Source organism: Paramisgurnus dabryanus, chromosome 9 (genome assembly GCF_030506205.2).
Source record: "Paramisgurnus dabryanus chromosome 9, PD_genome_1.1, whole genome shotgun sequence".
NCBI lineage: Eukaryota > Metazoa > Chordata > Actinopteri > Cypriniformes > Cobitidae > Paramisgurnus > Paramisgurnus dabryanus.
Window position 1 is genome coordinate 34,601,267 of NC_133345.1, and position 20,869 is coordinate 34,622,135.

Below are 20,869 nucleotides of genomic sequence, written 5' to 3' on the forward strand. Positions count from 1 at the left end.
AAAGAGCTGCTTCACCTGTAGCCTGGTAGGTAAATAAATACTTTGCTTTAAACAAAGGCATCTGTTTTTAAATGTTTTTTAAATGCTACCCCACGGATTTATTGTATATGATGACTCTGTACCTGTGGATATGGTGATATGAGAAACATTTTTAAGTAATGCTTTAAAAAAAAATCATGGCGCTGTCCCGGTGCTGAAACGGCTCTCTGCATGTTTGTAAATTCTTTATCTCCTGTTTGTTACAAATAAAGTATTTTTAGAGTACAAACCTTTTCTTACATACTTGAAAATTATTTTTTACAAGATAGCCATACATTTGCAGCAATTAAAAGCCTGCTATTTTTACTTCCATGACTAAAAATAAAAACAACACAATTATTTAACATTAATCTTAAACTGGTGGTCTTCTTCCTCCACTTTGTTTTTCAGCTACAAAGTCCATCATCTAAATAGGGATTTGACATAGCGCCAGCACAACTGGCTTTTAAAGGGGATGAGAGATAACACTTAATTGCACGTTACGCCCAAAACACTCCCATTAAAAGAATAGGAACAACCCCTTTTGACCGTGCGCTTGGCGCACAAACCATTTTTCCTGTCGTTAAAGTAGCAAAAGACTGTGCATCGTGCGCTTTAGACCAGGGGTTTTCAAACTTTTTGTGTGTGTGGACCACTATTTGTAATCAAGAATTTTCGTGGACCACCTCATAATACTTATTATAAAATAAAGTCCTGAATTAATCTGCACATCTAAATAGTCTTACTAGCACTAAAACTATAACTGGTCATCGCATCAGTACAACAGGTTTCTTAACCTTATATCATAATTATTTATATACATATTCTTAGTGTTGGGAAAGTTCACTTTCTACATGAACTAGTTTAGTTCACACACTGTAAAAAAATTCCGTAGAAATTGCAGCTGAGTTGCCGGTAATTTACCGTAGATTTACATTTATGTTTTTTTCTGGCAACATTTTGTTCAAAGTTAAATGAAAATTAAACATTTACAAGTCTTTATCTGTACAGAGTAAAACTAAAAAACAGCATCAAGCAAAACATTCTGGGAAACAAAATCTGGACCAACAAACAGAAAAAGGTTGATGATGATTTCTGGTTCCCAGAATGCTTTGCATGAGGCGGTTATTGTATAGTTTTATTCTGTAAAGATAAAGACTTGTTAATATTTGAAATTTATTTAACTTTGAACAAACTCTTGCCAGTAAATAACATAAATGTAAATCTACGGTAAATTACCGGCAACCCAGCTGCAATAACATTGAAATTTCTACGGAATTTTTTTACAGTGAATTTTAAAATGACTAGTTCAGTTCATAGTTCATATTTGAAAATGTTAAACTAGGTCACAGTTCCAAAAATGAACTAATTTATAGTTATTTTTTCCCATATTATTTTTTTTAAATGATTGCCATTATAGCCCATATAGAACCACCACAAACAGCAATTATTTGATCAGTTTTAACACTGAAGCTAAATGCGTCAGATTTCATCTTCATGTCCAACTTTAAATCCTTATCCAACCAGGGTTTACATTAGCATTGACTGTTTTTTTATTTTTGTATTTGCTTACACATACCTTGAAAGGCTAGCTGGGTGGGGGTCGCACCCCGGGCGAGAAGCGCTGCGAGGCATTGCGTGTATGACAACTCGCAGGTATTGCACACCACACGTGCACGTTAAATAGCATGAGCTTAGTCAAAGTCTAATTCAAGATCCGGAATATGCGTTAGCAGCCTGTGTTAATCGTTAACGATTTATGACAAATATGATGTTATTTAATGTTAAACTATTTGAGTTGCGCGGCAGGAATTTCAGCAGCATCTGTGTTGTTGTGATGACGCATGCAGCGTGACTGGTGAACACCGAGTGGTGGCGGTGTTGCCAGATTGGTTGTTTTTTCCGCTACACATTAAGGCCTGTTTACAGTGTGTTTTAGTCGGGTTTTCGCCTGGAAGAATATACAAATCTGGCACCCTATTGAACGACGTAAAACTGAGAGAGCGTTCCGTTCACAGGCACCAGAATGAATGAGTTCACAGTAACGTTTATTAGGCAGCAGTACACGTTCGCCCAAAATATGAACGAGTTTGTACAACCCCAAAACAGAAAAAGTAGGGACACTGTAGAAATTGTGAGTAAAAAAGGAATGGAATAATTTACAAATCTCATAAACTTATATTTTATTCACAGTAGAATATAGATAACATATCAAATGTTGAAAGTAAGATATTTTGAAATGTCATGCCAAATATTGGCTCATTTTGGATTTCATGAGAGCTACACATTCCAAAAAAAAGTTGGGACAGGTAGCAATAAGAGGCCAGAAAAGTTAAATGTGCATATAAAGGAACAGCTGGAGGAGGACCAATGTTTAGGAATGGGAATGTTGTCCTATTCTTGTCTAATACAGACTTCTAGTTGCTCAACTGTCTTAGGTCTTCTTTGTCGCATCTTTCGCTTTATGATGCACCAAATCTTTTCTTTGGGTGAAAGATCTGGACTGCAGGCTGGCCATTTCAGTACTCAGATCCTTCTTCTATGCAGTCTTGATGTTGTAATTGATGCACTATGTGGTCTGGCATTGTCATGTTGGAAAATGCAAGGTCTTCCCTGAAAGAGACGACGTCTGAATGGGATCATATGGATCTAGAACTTGGATAAACCTTTCAGCATTGATGGTGCCTTTCCAGATGTGTAAGCTGCCCATGCCACACGTACTCATGCAACCCCAAACCATCAGAGATGCAGGTTTCTGAAATGAGGGATAATAACAACTTGGGTTGTCATTGTCCTCTTTAGTCCGGATGAAATGGCATCCCAGTTTTTCAAAAAGAACTTCAAATTTTGATTCGTTGGACCACAGAACAGTTTTCCACTTTGCCAAAGTCCATTTTAAATGAGCCTTGTCCAGGGAAAACGCCTGTGCTTCTGGATCATGTTTAGATTTGGCTTCTTTTTTGACCTACAGAGTTTTAGCTGGCAACAGCGAATGACACGGTGGATTGTGTTCACTGACAATGTGTTCTGGAAGTATTCCAGAGCCCATGTTGTGATTTCCATTACAGTAGCATTGTTGTATGTGATGCAGTGCCATCTAAGAGCCCGAAGATCACAGGCATCCGGTATGGTTTTCCGGTCTTGACCCTTACGCACAGAGATTGTTCCAGATTCTCTGAATCTTTGAATGATATTATGCACTGTAGATGATGATAACTTCAATCTCATTGCATTTTTTCTCTGAGAAGCTCAGAAAACTATTTTTCGCTGCAGCATTGGGGGAATTGGTGATTCTCTGCCCATCTTGACCTCTGAGAGACACTGCCAATCTGAGAGGCTTTTTTATACCCAATCATGTTGCCAATTGACCTAATAAGTTGCAAATTGGTCTTTCAACTGTTCCTTATATGTACATTAAAATTTTCTGGCCTCTTATTGCTACCTGTCCCAACTTTTTTTGGAATGTGTAGCTCTCATGAGATCCAAAATGTGCCAATATTTGGCATGACATTTCAAAATATCTTACTTTCAACATTTGATATGTTATCTATATTCTACTGTGAATAAAATATAAGCTTATGTGATTTGTAAATTATTCCATTCCTTTTTTACTCACAATTTTTACAGTGTCCCAACTTTTTCTGTTTTGGGGTTGTATATTAAAATATACATATTCTTATTTTGCCTTTTCACGGACCACCTGCAGTACCCTCACGGACTACTAGTGGTCCGCGGACCACAGTTTGGGAATGGCCGCTTTAGACCATGCGCTTAGATCGTTAAAATAGGGCCCATAATCTTTAAAAAAATCCACAGCTCTGCTATTCATAGTATCTTATTTATTTTCGATGGACCCTTTACTATCCCGTGTTATCCAATGAAGAAGAAGATGCGTTATTTTATTGAAAAATGTCTGAAAGTGATAACACGGCTCTATTCAAATGCAAATACATAAATTAAACAGCCCTTGTGGTTAAATTGCGTTAGTTTAACGTCATTCCAGTTAACGAATAACTTGTTGTTATGACGACGTATGTCACATGATGTATTAACATGGCAGATGTAAGACATCTGAATTAATTTATATTATCTAGGGTGACCATATGTGCCAATTTCCCTGGACACGTCCTGGCCAGGATTTCGGGTTTGTATTAGTCGTATTTGTCAACTGCATAATAAGCTGTTTTTAGAATAATGAGAAAGTTTTGAGTTCTGATACTTACAGGATGTTTTTATAGTATGAAGACCTCTTACTGTATGTCAAAAGGTCAAGAAAATTTTAATCTCTGAATTTATGATCCCTTTAATGTGAAAAAGTGCAGTAAATAAGGTGGGTGGAAGAATGACCTGTGTTTTGTGTTGCTCTCTGGTTTCTGGCATGGTAAAATATATCCTCCTCTAACATGCAGGTTAATTTTGTCTAATGGTGCATCCATATTCAAGAACTGTCCTCGCACCCCAACAGCTTGACCCTGCATGATTAATCACATAAAACAGATAAGAGACTCGATATACAATCAACAATGTGCAGCAGGTTAAATATGTTTGGACGGCAGCTGTATCGCGACAGGTGTTGCTTACAAAATCTTGCTAATAAAGAACTGCACGCTTGCTAATAAAATGCTTGCTTGCAAGCAGATAAAATGCTTACCGTGTGGTAATCATACCAGCGGGCGTTTGGCACGTAGCCTCTGACCACAGTAGCTCCCTTTAGAAAACAAATTAAAAAACACAAACATCTTTAATTCAGCATTTCATACTTTTAATGTGTTCAGTTATGCTCTTATTCAAAGAGACTTACAAATGACTGAGAGGAGGATTTACACCAAAAACAGTTTGTGAAAACCCAGTTAAAGTGGTTTTTTTTTTTGTGATTTACTGTTTTCTACATAAAATCATCCTGCATAATCCTCTGTGAAAATATAACTCTGATATCTTTCATATTGATAAAGTCAGGTCATGTCAAAAGTTTAAATTAATGAGTAAAATCAAACTTTAATGCTCCAAATTTCATCATTAGATTATGAGAATTCAACCATGGTCTTCACAGATAGGGTCACATCATATTTAAAAGTCAAATTTAAGCAGAAATTGGAAATCAAACATTTTTGCTTGTTGTTAGAATACAGCTTCAATGTTTTAGTTTGCATACCGTGTCCAAAACAGGTGTGATGAGAAAAGCAGGACCCCAGAGGAACTGCCTGTCGATGGCCCACGTGTTTTCATCTGTGGTAAACCTACATTACAAAACATGTACTGAGTCCATTATCTATTCAACAACAGAAAAGATGGTTACTCTCTCCTTGACTCTTAGAAAGAGAATAATAGAGAGAGAGAGAGAGAGAGAGAGATTGTTCAACATGAAGTGAAAACATGTAGAGGTCAAAGTTTCTAAGCAAAATCATTGCACAGTCAGTTCAATAAATCATCCAGATAAACACAAGGTGTGAAAGAAAAGTTAAAGTTATAGCAGCAATATGAATACAAATAAAACACTAGGTTCAGAAATAAGACCAATATTCAGAGCCAAAATCTTGCCCAACTTCTGATAAGTAATTCCCATGTTGCTTTGGGAGAAAGGTTGTTGAATGGGTGGATGGATTAAAAATAACAAGGTGTTATGGTGAGATATTTTAGGAGAAAGTGTAGGAAGTAACTTGAAACCAAAACCAAAAGTGAAAATTCTGTAATTTATCACCCTCATGTTGTTTCTTTTGACAATTTTCTAAAAGATAGGTCTGTCAAAAGATTAACTGGGATTAATTGCATACAAAATAAAAGTTTGTGTTTGCATAATATATTTGTGTGTGTATTGTGTGTAATTATTATGTATGTATAAATAGACACATACATAAATAAAATAAATAAAAAATATATGTATATATTATAACATAAAATATATTGAAATTTAAATATACATATATATATATATATATATATAAATACACAGCAAAAAATAATTTTCAAGATAAAAAAATATTTGTATTTTTGTCTTGTTTTCAGTAAAAATATCTAAAAAAATCTTAAATTAATATGCTTATTCTTGATGAACAAAACAACCCAAGAAAATAAGTCTAGTTTTAGACCAAAAATATCACATTTAAGTGATTTTGTGCATAAAACAAGCAAAAAAATCTGCCAATGGGGTAAGCAATTTTTACTTACATTTTTCTTGAATTTAGTGTTTAAGAAAAATGTTCAAGATTTTTTGCTTACACCACTGGCAGATTTCTTTGCTTGTTTTATGTACAAAATCACTTAAATTTGACATTTTTGGTCTAAAAACTAGACTTATTTTCTTGGGTCATTTTGCTCATCAAGAAAAAACCTCTTAATTTAAGAATTTTTAGATATTTTTTACTGAAAACAAGCAAAAAAATCTGCCAATGGGGTAAACAATTTTTTTTCTTAAACACTTATTCAAGAAAAATTTAAGAAAAAAAATATTTTTACTGAAAACAAGACAAAAATACTAAGATTTTTATTATTGAAAATATTTTTTTGCAGTGTACATGTAAATGTTTCTTAAATAATTACACACGGTGCACACACATTTATTATCCAAAAACAAAGTAATATTTTGAATGCGATTAATCGCAATTAATCTTTTGACCGCCCTACTAAAAAAATCTCCACTCTTAATCCCATTTGAGTTTGCATGACTCTGTGTGACTCAATAACATCTGAAATTTGAAATGACGTAAAGCCCTACGCATAGTCCGTTTTTATGCATACGCAAGCATTGTGAAGTATAGTAAATTTTACTCATACATGTGTGCTGACGTTCGACGAAATTGCAATTCCTCTCATGGCCTACATACTCCTGTATGCACATGTGTGTCATACGTGTACAGTATGCATGCACTCTTCTGATGACAAAAATTGCATCACACGCATTGTGCGCGGACCCTCGCGTACGTGTAAAACAGGACTATACTTTCAGCTTTCATTTTTTAGTAAACAAATCCTTAAAAAAACAAAAACATTATAAAAGGTCTTGTAGATACTCACTCGTGCAGCAGGGGTCTGATTACGGTATTTCCATGGACGTGGGCTTCATACATTAGGGTGTACAAGTAGGGTAGGAGGGTGTATCGAATATTTAGTGCATCACGAGAGGCAGCTCTGAATGTTTCATTCCATGCCACGGGATCTTGCCTCTGTCAAAGACCATAAAAAAACATATCAAACAGATAAAACTGGAACAACGTCACATTTCATACATTATGCAGACTGACACCATGGGATTAAATGATTCTGGCCAGACCTATATTTCATATTTTTACGATCCAAATCCAAACAGCTGTGTCCCGCTAATTCCAGACATAACTGTACACCGCATTGAACATCTGTGTCTGTGTTGTTCGGAATGTTAATTGTGTGCCAGACAGAGAGACAGTTTGCCCTGTCGTCTGGCCTGTATGCGGCTTTATCTGTGTCTAGCACTCGCGGTGAGTGTTGTTAACTGTGGTAGGTGAGCTCATTTGTTCACAAAGATGAAGGTGAACCATATCTGATAATTACTTCTCAGATATTCTGCGTTCACAGGTGGACCGCTAATGTGTGCGTGTCAACAGGCATTTTTAATCTAGACATTAACACTTCATATGTGACCATTGACCACAAAAAAACAGTCATAAGTAACATGGGTATATTTGCAGCAATAGCCAACAATACATTGTATGTGTCGAAATTATAATTTAATGTATAATTTTATGCCAAAAATCATTAGGATATTAAGTAAAGATCATGTTCCAACAAGTTATTTTGTAAATTATCGTAAATATGTAAAACATTTATTTATCATTAGTTCGATTTTTATTATTTTTATTTTGGACAAAATAGTTGTATCTCGACCAAATATTGTCTTAACAAACCATACATCAACGGAAAGCTTATTTATTCAGATTGTGGCGTATAAATCTTGGTTAAAAAATTATCCTAATGACTGGTTCCCTTTCAATGGAACTCACGCTGCATCGCCGTAGTGATGCTTGGGAACAAATCCAGGCATGAGTGCTGTATTCAAATTCAACCAATGGTGGGCCGGGACGTCACTGCCGGATTACCCGGGAGCCAGGAAGCATAAAAAGCGACTTGAAAACACCCTCAGTATCTGAAATATTGCCAAAGATGGCTTAACAGGTAAGCAGGAAGTATGTGAGTGAGACACAGCGTCTTGTTTCCATTTCAGGGAACCAAGACGTTTATGGTACAGGGTCACATATATTCCCTCACCCAAATTCTCTAATCATTTAGTTTCATTCATGCCATTACAGATGCATGCGACTCCCTTTTTCAACAAATGTTCATTAAAATAATAATTTGCCTTATGACTGTATATGGGTGGTCCACATGGCCCTGAAGGCACATACATCCATCATTACAATGATCCGAATGACTCTAGTGGTTAAATAAATGTCTTTTCTGATGTAATGTTTTACATTTGTAATAATAATTCATTTTGATGACTTTAATGATGGACGTATGTGCTTTATGGAAGTTCAGCATGTTAGAAAATACCATAAAATGATGACCATATTTGGGTGAAGTATTTCATTAATTCCTTAAACAGTTTTGCTTCTCTTGTTAATGGTTTTGTGGCGAGGATGTTTGCACACCAGCATAATGGTCACATGGACATTGCAAACTAGCGTTGTGAATCGTTTATATACAAACCCACCTTTAATCTCAATTATATTCTAATCTTTAGACAAACCACATGCACTTGTTAATGTATGTCTACGGGATGCTGTCAAATACCTGACGTCTTAGAAAAACAATATCACACCTCTCCACAACAAGCTGTTTTTTTCTATTGTATGTGTAATACCATGCTTTATAAAAAAACGCTTTCTTTGAAATGAGCAATAACAGTGATACCTTAGCAAGCACAGCCAAATAGCGTGAGAATATATTATTTCTGACCATTTGACCACGAGTGCGAAGTGTCGCTCTCCTGATGTAGTGAAGAATACTAATATCATGTAAAAGTGTGTGAATGGACCACAGATCTTCCTCTTAGAGCTAAATGCAAAAAACACCAAATTTCCAAATGTACTGGCCTCTGACTCCATTAGCATGCGACTTAACGTGATGGAGAGACACCCGTGTGATTTCAGTGAACTCAAAGACACCGAAAGCAATGTCAGGATTATAACCCTGATGAACCCCCTCTCTCTCTCTCTCTCTCTCTCTCTCTCTCTCTCTCTCATTTAGACATCTCTTCTTCTTTCGGGGTGACCTTCTATTTGCCTGCATGGCTGCATTAAAGCTAATGAAATCTAGGCATGGTAATTAAAGCACTAAAGCACTAGGAATAAACCCGGATGGTTACAGGGGTACAGGAGAGCAAAGGACACCCTCTTATTGGAAGTCCAGATTGTCGCAGGTGAATGACTAAGAAAAATCATGCAAACCTGCTGTCTAGTAAGTGTTAATTTGAACGTTTGCTTGAATAAAATCCCTGTTTGTAGCCATTGTGCAATGAACACCATCGTTTTAGAATTGAACCCAAAATATATAAAAAAATGTCTACAGTTTTAAGGGGGGGGAGGGGGGGGTTAAAGATATTTCATGCATTCTGACTTGTTAATTAACACTGTTAAAGAGTTGGATTCCTCAAAGTATTTCTGTGTCGAATGCACTTCATCAGGGTTCGTACAAGTTTTAGAAGTAAAGTGGAAGTCCTTATGTGGGCACTTTAACCAGAATAGCGCACATACATAAACCAAGAGCTGACAAGAAATCAGCGTCACCAATGAAGTGTGTTGTTGTTTGTGAGTTAAATTTAAGCTTGTTCAGCTTCCCAATGAACCCAGCATTATGGAAATAATGGATATAGTTTGTCGATCCAGGGTTATAACGGAGTTGTGCGTGTGTTTGTTTAATGCTGGTTTTGTTGAAATGGGGCGGTCCCAACTGGGTCATGAGCCACAGGCGGTAAGTAAAACTGCATCAAATTTCTGTGTTTCATTGGCATTCATCGCGTAAGTGCATATAAAGTAAAAGATTGTGGGATAATGTTTTGTGTGTGTTGCTTGCTCGTGACTCGCTCCGCCCGCAGTTCGGGTTTATTCAGAAAGAATCAGTAAAGCTGATTTGTCTTTTAGAAATCTGATGAAACTAAAAGAATCTTTGGATATTTGAAGTATGTAATACTACTGCATAGGTACTCAATATTAACATTAGATATGCAGAAACACTATGTGTTATTTGAGATTTAAAGTGCATTGTTTATTAACCTAGGCATCAATAGATGAATCACTACATACGCAGACACACCTACAATAACTCTACATTGTATTTCTGTTCATCTTTTTGTTATCATGCATTAGTAAAACAATTATAACCTTTAAATCTATAAGTTAACAATAAAGCTGCTAAAACCCTCATTGAGGGATTTTCCTCTCACCACATTCATACCACTCACTCACAGGGTTTATTGGATTTTTGTGAGAGTCCTGGTGTTTGTAAAGGCCACAAGTGCTACAGTAAATAGCTCACAGCCCACCTGTCTGCTAAACTCGGATATTAGTCAGCACCCTACGTAGGGCCCCGATCGATCGCTGCTCTGTACGTCAAAACATCAAAGATCACTTTCAGAGTAGCATTCAGAGAAACAGTTATGTAGATCACTGTCGTGATGGCCTATGGTGTGACCCTCGATTTTCAATGCCTATGACTCACTGTCAGTGATGATCAGACTTAACATCATACATCAATTAAAGGTCTGATGCACACTTTCAGATGAACCCACTGATGGTCAAATGGTCATAGGTCTTCTGTGGTTTTCAAAGCATTGCTTTATTGCATCAAGCGCACATTTTCGAACCATATAAAACACACCATGTGATCCATTAATGACATTTTTTTTTATCTGATCTATAATGAAGTGCAAATAACACACTATGGGCCAGATTTACAAACAACTTGAGCCAGTGCAAACCATCATTTTGGCGTTAAATGACTGTCGTGATTTACTATAGACATGCAGTGGATAATTTGCGTGTGGTTTAGTTATTTTTGCGACTTGACCTTATTGCATATGCATTTTTAGAAGTTTAATGGTTGACCCTAAATTTATATAATGAGATTTTTTAATGATTCATGCAAAGCGATTTAATAATGTTTGCGCGTCTGATACTACTGGTATTTGCGCCAATATTTAACTACTACTACATTTTTTGTCCTCCTGTTTTTTTCATTTTCCTATGGCTTCGTTAGCTGAGATTACACACGTCAAATTTTCCGCTGTGATGTCCGTGGTGCTGAACTCAAGCGCATCAGGTGTTAATGGGTCACCTGCACCTCATCAGCTCTGCTTATTTGCGACCCTGAACTAATTTGCGCTGCTCTTAGTAGATCGCCTTGGTGATTATGGAAATCAGCTTTTGCGCCTATGTTATTTAATTTTGCGTGTTTTTAGTAAATATCCCGCATATATTACCACTCCCATCTGTGCTTTTTGGAATTGCGCTCTCTGGCTTATTTGCCCCGCTTGGTAAATCTGGCCCTAAATATATGCAGATAAAGTTGACTTGCGTGTGTGTTTTCTTACTGGATTGTTTATGCTGTTGTGGTTTCTTGAGTATGGATAGAAAGCTCCCAGTTGCATCCAACGCAAGCACATCTCGTATTCGGCAGGGTTAAAGAAACCACAGATATCAGCGCCGGTCTGAAACGCAACAATAGGCAGGAAAGGACATATGGAGAGATTCAATAACAGCAACATAGTCAAAACATATGGTCTTGACGTGCATTCATTTGAGTGTAATGTACCAAACTACAGTAAGCTAAAAATTGGTTGGATTGGAAAAAAAAATGTATCCAATATCTGATGCAGAAAGAGACACAGACTTACATAAGACATGCCAAATATGCTGAACTCCATCATTCCTAAAAGACACAGTTGTGCATTTATTAAAAATATGAAATGTTGGCACAGAAACATCATTATTCTCTTCCAAAAAAAAGATAGACCACAATTTATGAATGTCGTAATTTGAAGAAAAAGTGCAAGGACAAACTAAAGTGGAAAACACAATGCTGGGCCGGTCTGTGTTATAGCCAGGATTTGTTTGAGTATGAGTTTGCATGTTTCTACAGTTTGTGGCTATTATTTACTTGCTTAGAAGAGACCATTTCACATATTTCAATTCCCGCCAGGAAAATAGGATAAAACATCATGTTGGAGTTACATTCAAATTAATAATAGAGATGCTAATCTTACCAAGCATGGCTAAAGAATTTTTTATTTAAAATATATACATACCCACAATGGATTTCAAAAGTTGATCCCAGCCAGAGTAGTTGTCTCCAAGCCAATGCCCCGACCACTGACCGCTGGTTGGGTAAGTTGACCGGGTAACTACAATGCCTCTCTTTCCAGTAACATCAAGCACAGCACTAAAACACAAACAAATAACAAAATCAAAACAACAATTTATGCAACCAAGAAATGACAATGCAAACTACTGGCCAGGGATAACTGTAGAGGTCTCCCGCCGTACACTGGATTAAATGAATACAGTGATCAGTAAAGAATAACTCACTCATAAGTGGGTTTTGTGTGAGACCAGCCATAGAGGTTGTGGACATCGTAATGTTTGACCGGTGTACCATTTTCAAGGATCTGCTCGCTGTTCATGCAAATAGTTTTATGGTTCAGACCTCTTTGTTTGGACTCAAGCGCTAAGGGTCACATACAAATATAAAGAGAAGTTGAAGCAAGGTTTTTTATATGTATTTTATATTTTTATGTTTTTTATTACTGCAAAAAATGTTCACAACCAGATATAACCCATAATTTGGTTCTTCAGACACCCCCAAAGCTGAGATTTTATAACAAATACACGTCAAGGTTGAACTTACGGGGCATGTATGGAGGATTTTCCAAAATGCCTTCCCCGAGACATTTCTCACCGACGGTGCCATGCACAAAACTGGCTGGTTCATTCATGTCCTTCAGAAAGCACAATGGTTATCATTTCAAAGTAAGAGACAACAATAAGAGACGCCCATAAACATCACTTACAATCCAAATGCCGTCAAACTTCATGACTTTGTTGTAAAACTCCTTAATCTCATTATTCCACCACGTTGCCGTTCTGGTCCGGAAGAAATCGGGGAATGCCACGAAAGCCCTGAATAACTAAAAATAGACACACAGAGAAAGATGCATATACTGTAGTATGATACATGCTGATTGGATGATATAACGGTGTGGCATGTCATCATCATCTATTTTACTTGCAATTACAGTCCATTGTATTGATGATTTCAGTATGAATGCAGGTGCACAAGTGAAATAATGTCCGGTTCTCTGATGACAGAGAGATGAAAAAGAGATCAAATGTGTAAGGAAGGAAAAAGCAAAACACATTTTTACCTCCACTTGAGTATCCCAGTCTAATGAATTGTCCACAGTCACATTGGGTCTGTCAGGCCACACCTAAACACACACACACAATTAAAACTAAATTAAGTTCACTTAACACAAAAACAGAAAAACAATATCTTCACAGACAGATAGACTGACACAAAATAAATGAATGTTTAGTTTTTCGTTTTTCTCTTTATGTTTGCCATACCTTTCCCCATACAATATCACTGCTCAGTGCAGGAGGCCATTTAATAAAAACGTCCCGTTCTAACCCGCGAGTGAATGCTGGGTAATCTTCGGTCTCATTAGCTGCTATAGCCGGGTCCTTAAATACAAACAAACAATGCATTATCAATCAAAAGTACAGAACAGTCCAAATGGACATTCAAGAATAATGTTACATCAGATTTAAAACACTCATTCATATGGACCCACAGTCCCTTAACTGACCATCTGATGTATGGGCAATAAATAATAGAAAACACTTTCTCGATCTGGCAAGCTCTAACCTCATTGGCTGGCTTTATGTAGCACTTTATGATTCAGATTGTAATACTTTTGCAGAAGAACTGGTTAGAAAACAAAACAAGACATCAATTTCAGCTCATTGATATGTAGATTTAAAGGGGACATATCATGAAAATCTGACTTTTTCCATGTTTATGTCATATAATTGGGTCCCCAGTGCTTCTATTAACCTACAAAATGTGAAAAAGATCAACCCAGTAACTTAGTTTTGGTAAACCGTTCTCTGCAAGCATGTAAAAAATTAGGTCATTGAAATTTGGCTCTCCTTGTGATGTCATAATTTTTGATTGTGACTTCTTAATCTGCACTATCCAACCACGGCACTGCCATTTAGTGCAGAGATCAGCTCATTTGCATGTCATAGAAAACACCCTAAAACTTCAAATTTTTCCTCACACCAACAAAGTGGCAATTTTAACATGTTAAAATAAATTATCTGTATTGTGTTTTGAGCTAGAACATCACATACGTACTCTGGGAACACCAAAGATTTATTTTACCTTTTAAAAAAGTCTTATGAAATGTCCCCTTTAAACACATTATTTGTCAGGTTAGTGTCTTTGCATATCCATGGGTAGAAAAAAAAAATATTTATTTATTCATTAATGTGGTTTTCTTAGCTATGACCTAAACTTGTCATTAAATGGCACCTATTATGCACAATTCACTTTTACAATGTGTTTGAACATACTGTAAATGTTTATTGGTAGTGTGTGAACACAGCTCCCTACAATAAAAAATCTACCATCTTCTTCTTTTTTAATCCCCATTTAAGTAGACATCCTGTTTTGATTCTCTTGTTAATGTGACATCACACTGAGAAAGCCATGCCCACGGCCACTGACTGACTGGTTATTTTTACCCAAAAGCTTTTTTAAATGTAATTGCTAGCAGTTCTGCGGGTAAATATACTATTGTATAGGTATATAGGTGTATTCACAGGAATCAGATCTATTTTAACCAAAATGCTCACTGTCTGTTGGTAAGGGAGTGCTACCCATTCTCACAAAATTATGTACCTATAGTCACGTAATTGTTTTATTCTTTTTTTGTGATACTGTTACGAATTTCTGTTTATGTGTCATTGTCACATATTGGTTACTCAAGTGCTTTTCCTATTTTCAAACCATCGTCGCTTCGGTTTAGGGTTAGATTTGGTGTTTGCGTTAGGATGTCACTTTAAGTATTGGTTTATACAATTTTTTCGGATTTATTTTCTAAATTTTAAACCATTGTTGCCTGGTGTTACGGTTAGAGTTGGGTTTAGGTAACGATGTAATTGTATGTAAATCTAACCTAAACTAAAACTTCACATTCAAGGCACACATGAGACTTGCATTAAATCTTGCAAAAATGTGTTTCCTTTAATACTATTGATTAAGGAGAAATTAAAGTAATTCAAATTCAATGTATAGCAGTTATCAATAATCACAACAAAAAAAAAAAAATGTGTGATGTACCAGAATGAAGATGAAACGCATTCCCTCGGCTCTCATGCTGTCCACCAGAGCAGGAAGTCCTTTGAAGTTGTCTTTGTCCAGCGTAAAATCCATCTGTCTCTCCATGTAGTCGATGTCTGCATATTGCACATCCTTTGTAAAATCAAAGTTTCCATGTTACTAACAAAACCTAATGGATGCATTTTACATTTCACCGAATTCATTTATTTTATTTTATTTTTTTATTTTTAACAAAGAAAATGCAGAATAAAAATTTCAAATAGCCAATACTTTACATACAGGCCCTCTAACTAAAGACTTATTTAGAGCTTTATGTGTTTATATTCATAAAGACATGCAGACAGACACAAACAGAAAGGTGATGTCTTACGTAAGGAATCTTTGCAGCTTTCATTTCATTATAAAGGTCTGCAATCTCACTATCGTTGGCGTAACCATAACGACAAAGCTGAAATCCAAGTGTCCAATAGGCTGGAAGAACTGGGCGACCAATGATCTGTCAGACAACATAAGGGTGAAACATTTCACATTTTGTGTGAATAAATTTGTCAGATATCATGAACATAAATATTCAAGTGTTACGAGCAAATCTAATAACCTATACATCTATGTCAAAAGCAAGCTTGTTTTGGAGAAATATTTATGTTTTTCATTTGTGCATGAGACTTTATGAATGTTATTACATGTTTGTGTGTGTGTTTGGATCGAGTGCACTGTAGGCAATGAGGCAGTCAAACTCCAGATGCTAAATCTTATCAAGCCAAGAACACCACACACACACACACGCGCGCGCGCGCACGCACGCACACACACACACACACCTCAGTGTACTGCTGAACCACAAGTTCTGGAGTCGGTCCCAGCACCATGTAGAAGTCCAAGATACCTCCAATAGTACGATAGGTCAATGCTGGAGTTGGCTGCAAGGTCACATCTAAGACAAAACAACCCAAATGATACATGATATTGTATTAAAGATGTTTAATTTAACATGCACTGAGTTGCCATGTGGGTTTGTGTTGTAATCACATGTTGGCTGAAAATAATTTACTTTATTTCACAAGAATGTTACATAAGACGTCTTAAAAGGTTTATTTGTAAAATTGCCCACTTTTACAGTAGGCAATATAATGCATATTGCTGGGTATGCAGTATGATAGTATAATCTCCCTAAACCCACATATACATATACAACCTTTTAAAGACAACATTTAACCTTCATGTTCTGTTGAGACTTACTGTGTTGCCAGAGAACCTAACGATATATATGCTTACAAATATGTATGAAATTAATGTCTTATATCATTTTTTTATTATTATAGTTATTCATACCTAATAAAACCCAATAGGCAGATACTTACTTGACAATCAGCATTTTTTTTTTTTTTTTTGCACACAAAGTAGATAAATGATAATAAATGATAAATCATTTTTCTTTAGGTTCAGTTTAAAAAAGATAATCAAAGAAATCAAAACAGGCAACTAGTTTTTTTTTCAACACTGTTAAGGGAATCAATCTAACATGAAAATTAATTGCATTTATTTATATTTTATCTCTAAGACTCTAAATATAAACAATGCATTTCATAGAAAATGACTAAAGCATGTCATGAAGTTTTTTTTTTTTTTATAATTAGTCATTTTATATTTTTATAAATCACCAATTAGGGTTGTTGCGGTGACAGAATTTTCCCACCGGTTAATCAGCGCGTGACAAACCCGGTGTTACCGGTTTTACCGGGTGGGAGGGGCTTATAAATGGACAGAAGTGCGCATTTTACTTTCACTTTTGAATTAGATGCAACTGTTCTTTAAATCCAGCGCTTGCGTACGCTGCGTTAAATCGCGTATGAATTTGCGTGTAAATGCGAGTGCAACTGCTGGTTTAAGTGCTTGAGTCAATGTGCGCAGGTACTTCTGACAGAAACCCGCCAGTCTCAAGCAGAGCAACCGGCTATTTCTCCATAAAACGCTGCTTGAATTATGGGTTTATTATGATTCTTAATGAAAAACACAACAACAAAACGATCTCGCCTACATTAAACATCATATATGCATCTTATAACAAAAACGAGTAAGCACGCGGCTTCTGCCATCGTCTGCTTGCCGCAGTCTGAGGAATTAATGAAATCTGACACCCGCAGCCGCTGCTCTGTGATGACGCGCGTTCAGCTCCGCTAGATTCAGACAGCAGACACATACAGTTGTAAGTGTTTGCTCTCTCTAACGAAACTTAATGATTTAATTACAAGAAAATATCAAAACGACGGTGAAAGACGGTGTCGCGGTGGGCAAGTGATCTAACCGGTGAGAGGCTGAAGCACCTGTAATCACCGTTTCACCGACTATCGCAACAAGCCTATCACCAATCAGATTCCATATATAAGTATTAACCAGATATAGGACTTTTTAAATATTTTATAATGGCCTTAAGCCGCCTTTCTACTGTACGTGACATTCGGACACGATTGTCGGAGTTCGCCCCCTAGTGGCAATCATAATTAAGTTTGTTTAATCGTAACATGAGGAAAAAACTCATTCCAGCGGAGGAGGCTTTTTTTCAAAATTTACCATAGCGGTATAAAGAAATGAATGCAAATAAATGAAATAATAAACAGCTATGCAAATATAACAAGGCACATATGAACATATGGAGACAAATTAAAATAATAACGTATAGAAATTAAATTAATAATGTATTACTTATCAGTATCAGTAACACTTGAATCCTTTAAAAAATACCTATTGATTAAAGTTAAACAAAAAGGATTAAAGATTTTTTTTTTATTGGAATACACTAAAATACATCACTTCCGTGTATTGCATGCGGCGCAGTCGCACAAGTTAACATTTTTAACGGATGCAATGCTCAAAATGGATCCGAAAATTACGGATCCGCAGACGGTCGGCAACTCACGCAGCCCCTTTGTGACTCTCCATAGGGAATAAATGACTTTCGGTTTATCGTCCGTGGTTTGTTGTGTGCAGTGGAAAGGCGTCTTTTGAGTCTCTCAGACACCAAAGAAAACATGATGGTTAATAGATATCTAACACAAGCCTGTTTCTATCCCGCAATGTACTGACATAGTTTATGATGTTGTTTGAGTTTTGGCGTTGTGACCTGCATTCCTGTTAGCCTTGGGGCCCTTTATTTGCAAGAAAACTACAATAAACTTTTAGCAGATATACAATGCATTTAAAATGCACAGTCCCTCCTTGCAAAAATTAGTTGCAAAGGAATTCTCTTCACAAAGGCTGTTTTGTTGTCTTAAAACAGAAATCAGTATCGCCCTAACTTTCTGTGTTAATAGAAAATAAGTCAACATAGGGAGAAAGCTGCCCTTGTCACGGCATTTCTCGGGTTCTTTAATATTCCCCGAATGCCCATTTCTGAGTCAGTTGGTGCGAGTTATTTAATGCATCTGCATTCAAATTGAAGGGCCACTACTTTGATGTTGTTCTTTTTAGTGGGAAAGGTTCAAAGCGATTCTCCTGCTAAGATTTCCAGAGCGCTCATTTATTCAACCGCCCGTATGGGTGTGTGTTTATGTAATAATTAATGCGAGGCAGTAGTTGAATGCAGAACACTTTCTCAAAGCAAAACTCTTGTTTAAATCCCTCTGCAGCTTTACCATTATGCGTAAGCAGCTTCTATAAAGACCCAACGGTCTCTCGCACAAAAGCTCAATGACAGACGCTCCTCTCGCTCTCATCACGACCTCAAGTCCTGCTGCCAACACACTTGCCAGTGAGTGATGTACTTGTTAGTTCCAATACTGAGGATGCTTGAGTTTCAGATGCATAATAAAACAAAATTGAAGGACAAATATCACATTGAGTGCATTTACATGCAAAGAATAAGAAGATATGTATCAAAAATCTGCTTGTTATAGAAACCGGTGTTGTGGGTTTACATGTAAATCAATTAACCAGCTATGCAGAAAACTGCATTTATATGGTATTTGTGGATTTGTCAGGTTTTTCTCAGATGTCACCGCCTGTGGTATGTCTAGTCATTCAAAAAGCCAGTGGGAAATCTGTCTTAAGCTATACTGTTGTATTTCATTTCATGTCTACAGAAACTGTAAATGTACCATGAGTTGCCAATTTTATGACTTTTATGAGTTACTTTGCTCTTAATGTAGGGTCACACCAGCCGCATTTGAGGTTTCAAATTTGCGTTTACTGCGTCTAGTTTGCCGATTTAACATTTTGAGTTTATTCACTTCATGAAAGGCGAGCGCAAAATTCTAGTCATCGAGACATTCACGTGGAAATTCGCATCATGGGAGAGGCTTCTGCGACTCTGCTCACTTCCTCAAATCACGTCACTACTAGAGCAAGCTCCTGATTTGTTAACACCACACGTTTTTCCGCCAAAGTAATTTTTTTTTTAACGTGCACGTTTCCCGTGGCAACGCTCAATTCATGCCATTCGTGCGAACTAGATGCAAGAATAATGCGGAATCGCATCTTTCACACCGCGCTTGACGCCTCATTCCCATCGCAAGACCTCCAGACGCGCGTCTTCACATTGACATAACATTGAAATCAGTCGCGCTTGACGCCTCTACCGCGGCTGGTCTGAACGCAGCATTACTTCTTTGTGTGTTGTTTATATTTTACACGCATTTATGCGCATATGAAAAAAAACTGTGAGAAATGAACTTAAGGTGTTTACATGAAATACGAAATTGGGGAAAAGAGCAAAAAACTACCTGTGCCAATCGTTTTTTTGCTTACGCTGCTTATGGGATCACCTTGATAAAAACGTTTAACGCATTTACATGACCTCAAACGTTATCAGTTTAATAATCATAATCGTCTTAAACTGTATATGTAAATGCACTTGTAGAGAATAAAGTAAGGGGCACATAATATTAACTCTTTGTTCGCATGGGCGTCGGAACCATTATACGTGGGTGGGACAGGACCCACCCACTTTTTAAGACCAATGATAATGGACCCACCCACTTTTTCTCTAATTGAGCGCATTTGTCTGTTCACTTATCAAAGCGCTGTTAGTCCAAATACATTCCACTAGAGCAGGGATCCCTATCCTTTGCTTTTTTTACACCGCGGACCCGTTTCAGCTATTAAACATAATTCGCGGGGGTGAGTGGACGCTGAGTTGCTGTTCGAACATAGTGCTGAAAAACCTCCTTTGCCAAATGTATAACGTTTTAAACAGAAGTAAATGTCAAACAATCATGCATTAGGAAAATTAATAACTGCTTTATTTATAGTATATTTTCTATAGACGTGTAAAACCATATTATAGCGGATTATTTTACTTTCATTGTTTCACGAGTTTGCCTGCCCATTTAGTCTTAATAATTAACGGTAAACAAACTTAGCTTGCTGTTCTTAAAGGCAGCTCGAACCTTAGGTCGGACTCGAGCCCCAAGTTCAAGACACAGAAGAAAAAAGGAGGAGATTATGAGGAGAGATGCCAGAAGAATTGCGTCTGTCGCGGAGG

At 36.7% G+C, this 20,869-nt stretch overlaps 1 protein-coding gene across 1 annotated transcript in view; it reads right to left on the reverse strand.

The window, feature by feature from the left end:
- si (sucrase-isomaltase) overlaps nt 1–20,869 on the reverse strand; it is a 69,241-nt gene that overhangs the window by 5,690 nt on the left and 42,682 nt on the right. The window contains exons 30-44 of the mRNA XM_065257855.2: nt 16,212–16,324; nt 15,761–15,886; nt 15,391–15,522; nt 13,611–13,727; nt 13,409–13,471; nt 13,055–13,171; nt 12,892–12,982; nt 12,573–12,711; nt 12,293–12,426; nt 11,882–11,916; nt 11,579–11,695; nt 7,030–7,178; nt 5,171–5,255; nt 4,670–4,726; nt 4,366–4,490 (exon numbers count right to left, since the gene is read on the reverse strand). Coding sequence (XP_065113927.1) covers nt 4,366–4,490; nt 4,670–4,726; nt 5,171–5,255; nt 7,030–7,178; nt 11,579–11,695; nt 11,882–11,916; nt 12,293–12,426; nt 12,573–12,711; nt 12,892–12,982; nt 13,055–13,171; nt 13,409–13,471; nt 13,611–13,727; nt 15,391–15,522; nt 15,761–15,886; nt 16,212–16,324 — 1,600 coding nt within the window. The remainder of the gene's footprint in view (nt 1–4,365; nt 4,491–4,669; nt 4,727–5,170; nt 5,256–7,029; nt 7,179–11,578; nt 11,696–11,881; nt 11,917–12,292; nt 12,427–12,572; nt 12,712–12,891; nt 12,983–13,054; nt 13,172–13,408; nt 13,472–13,610; nt 13,728–15,390; nt 15,523–15,760; nt 15,887–16,211; nt 16,325–20,869) is intronic.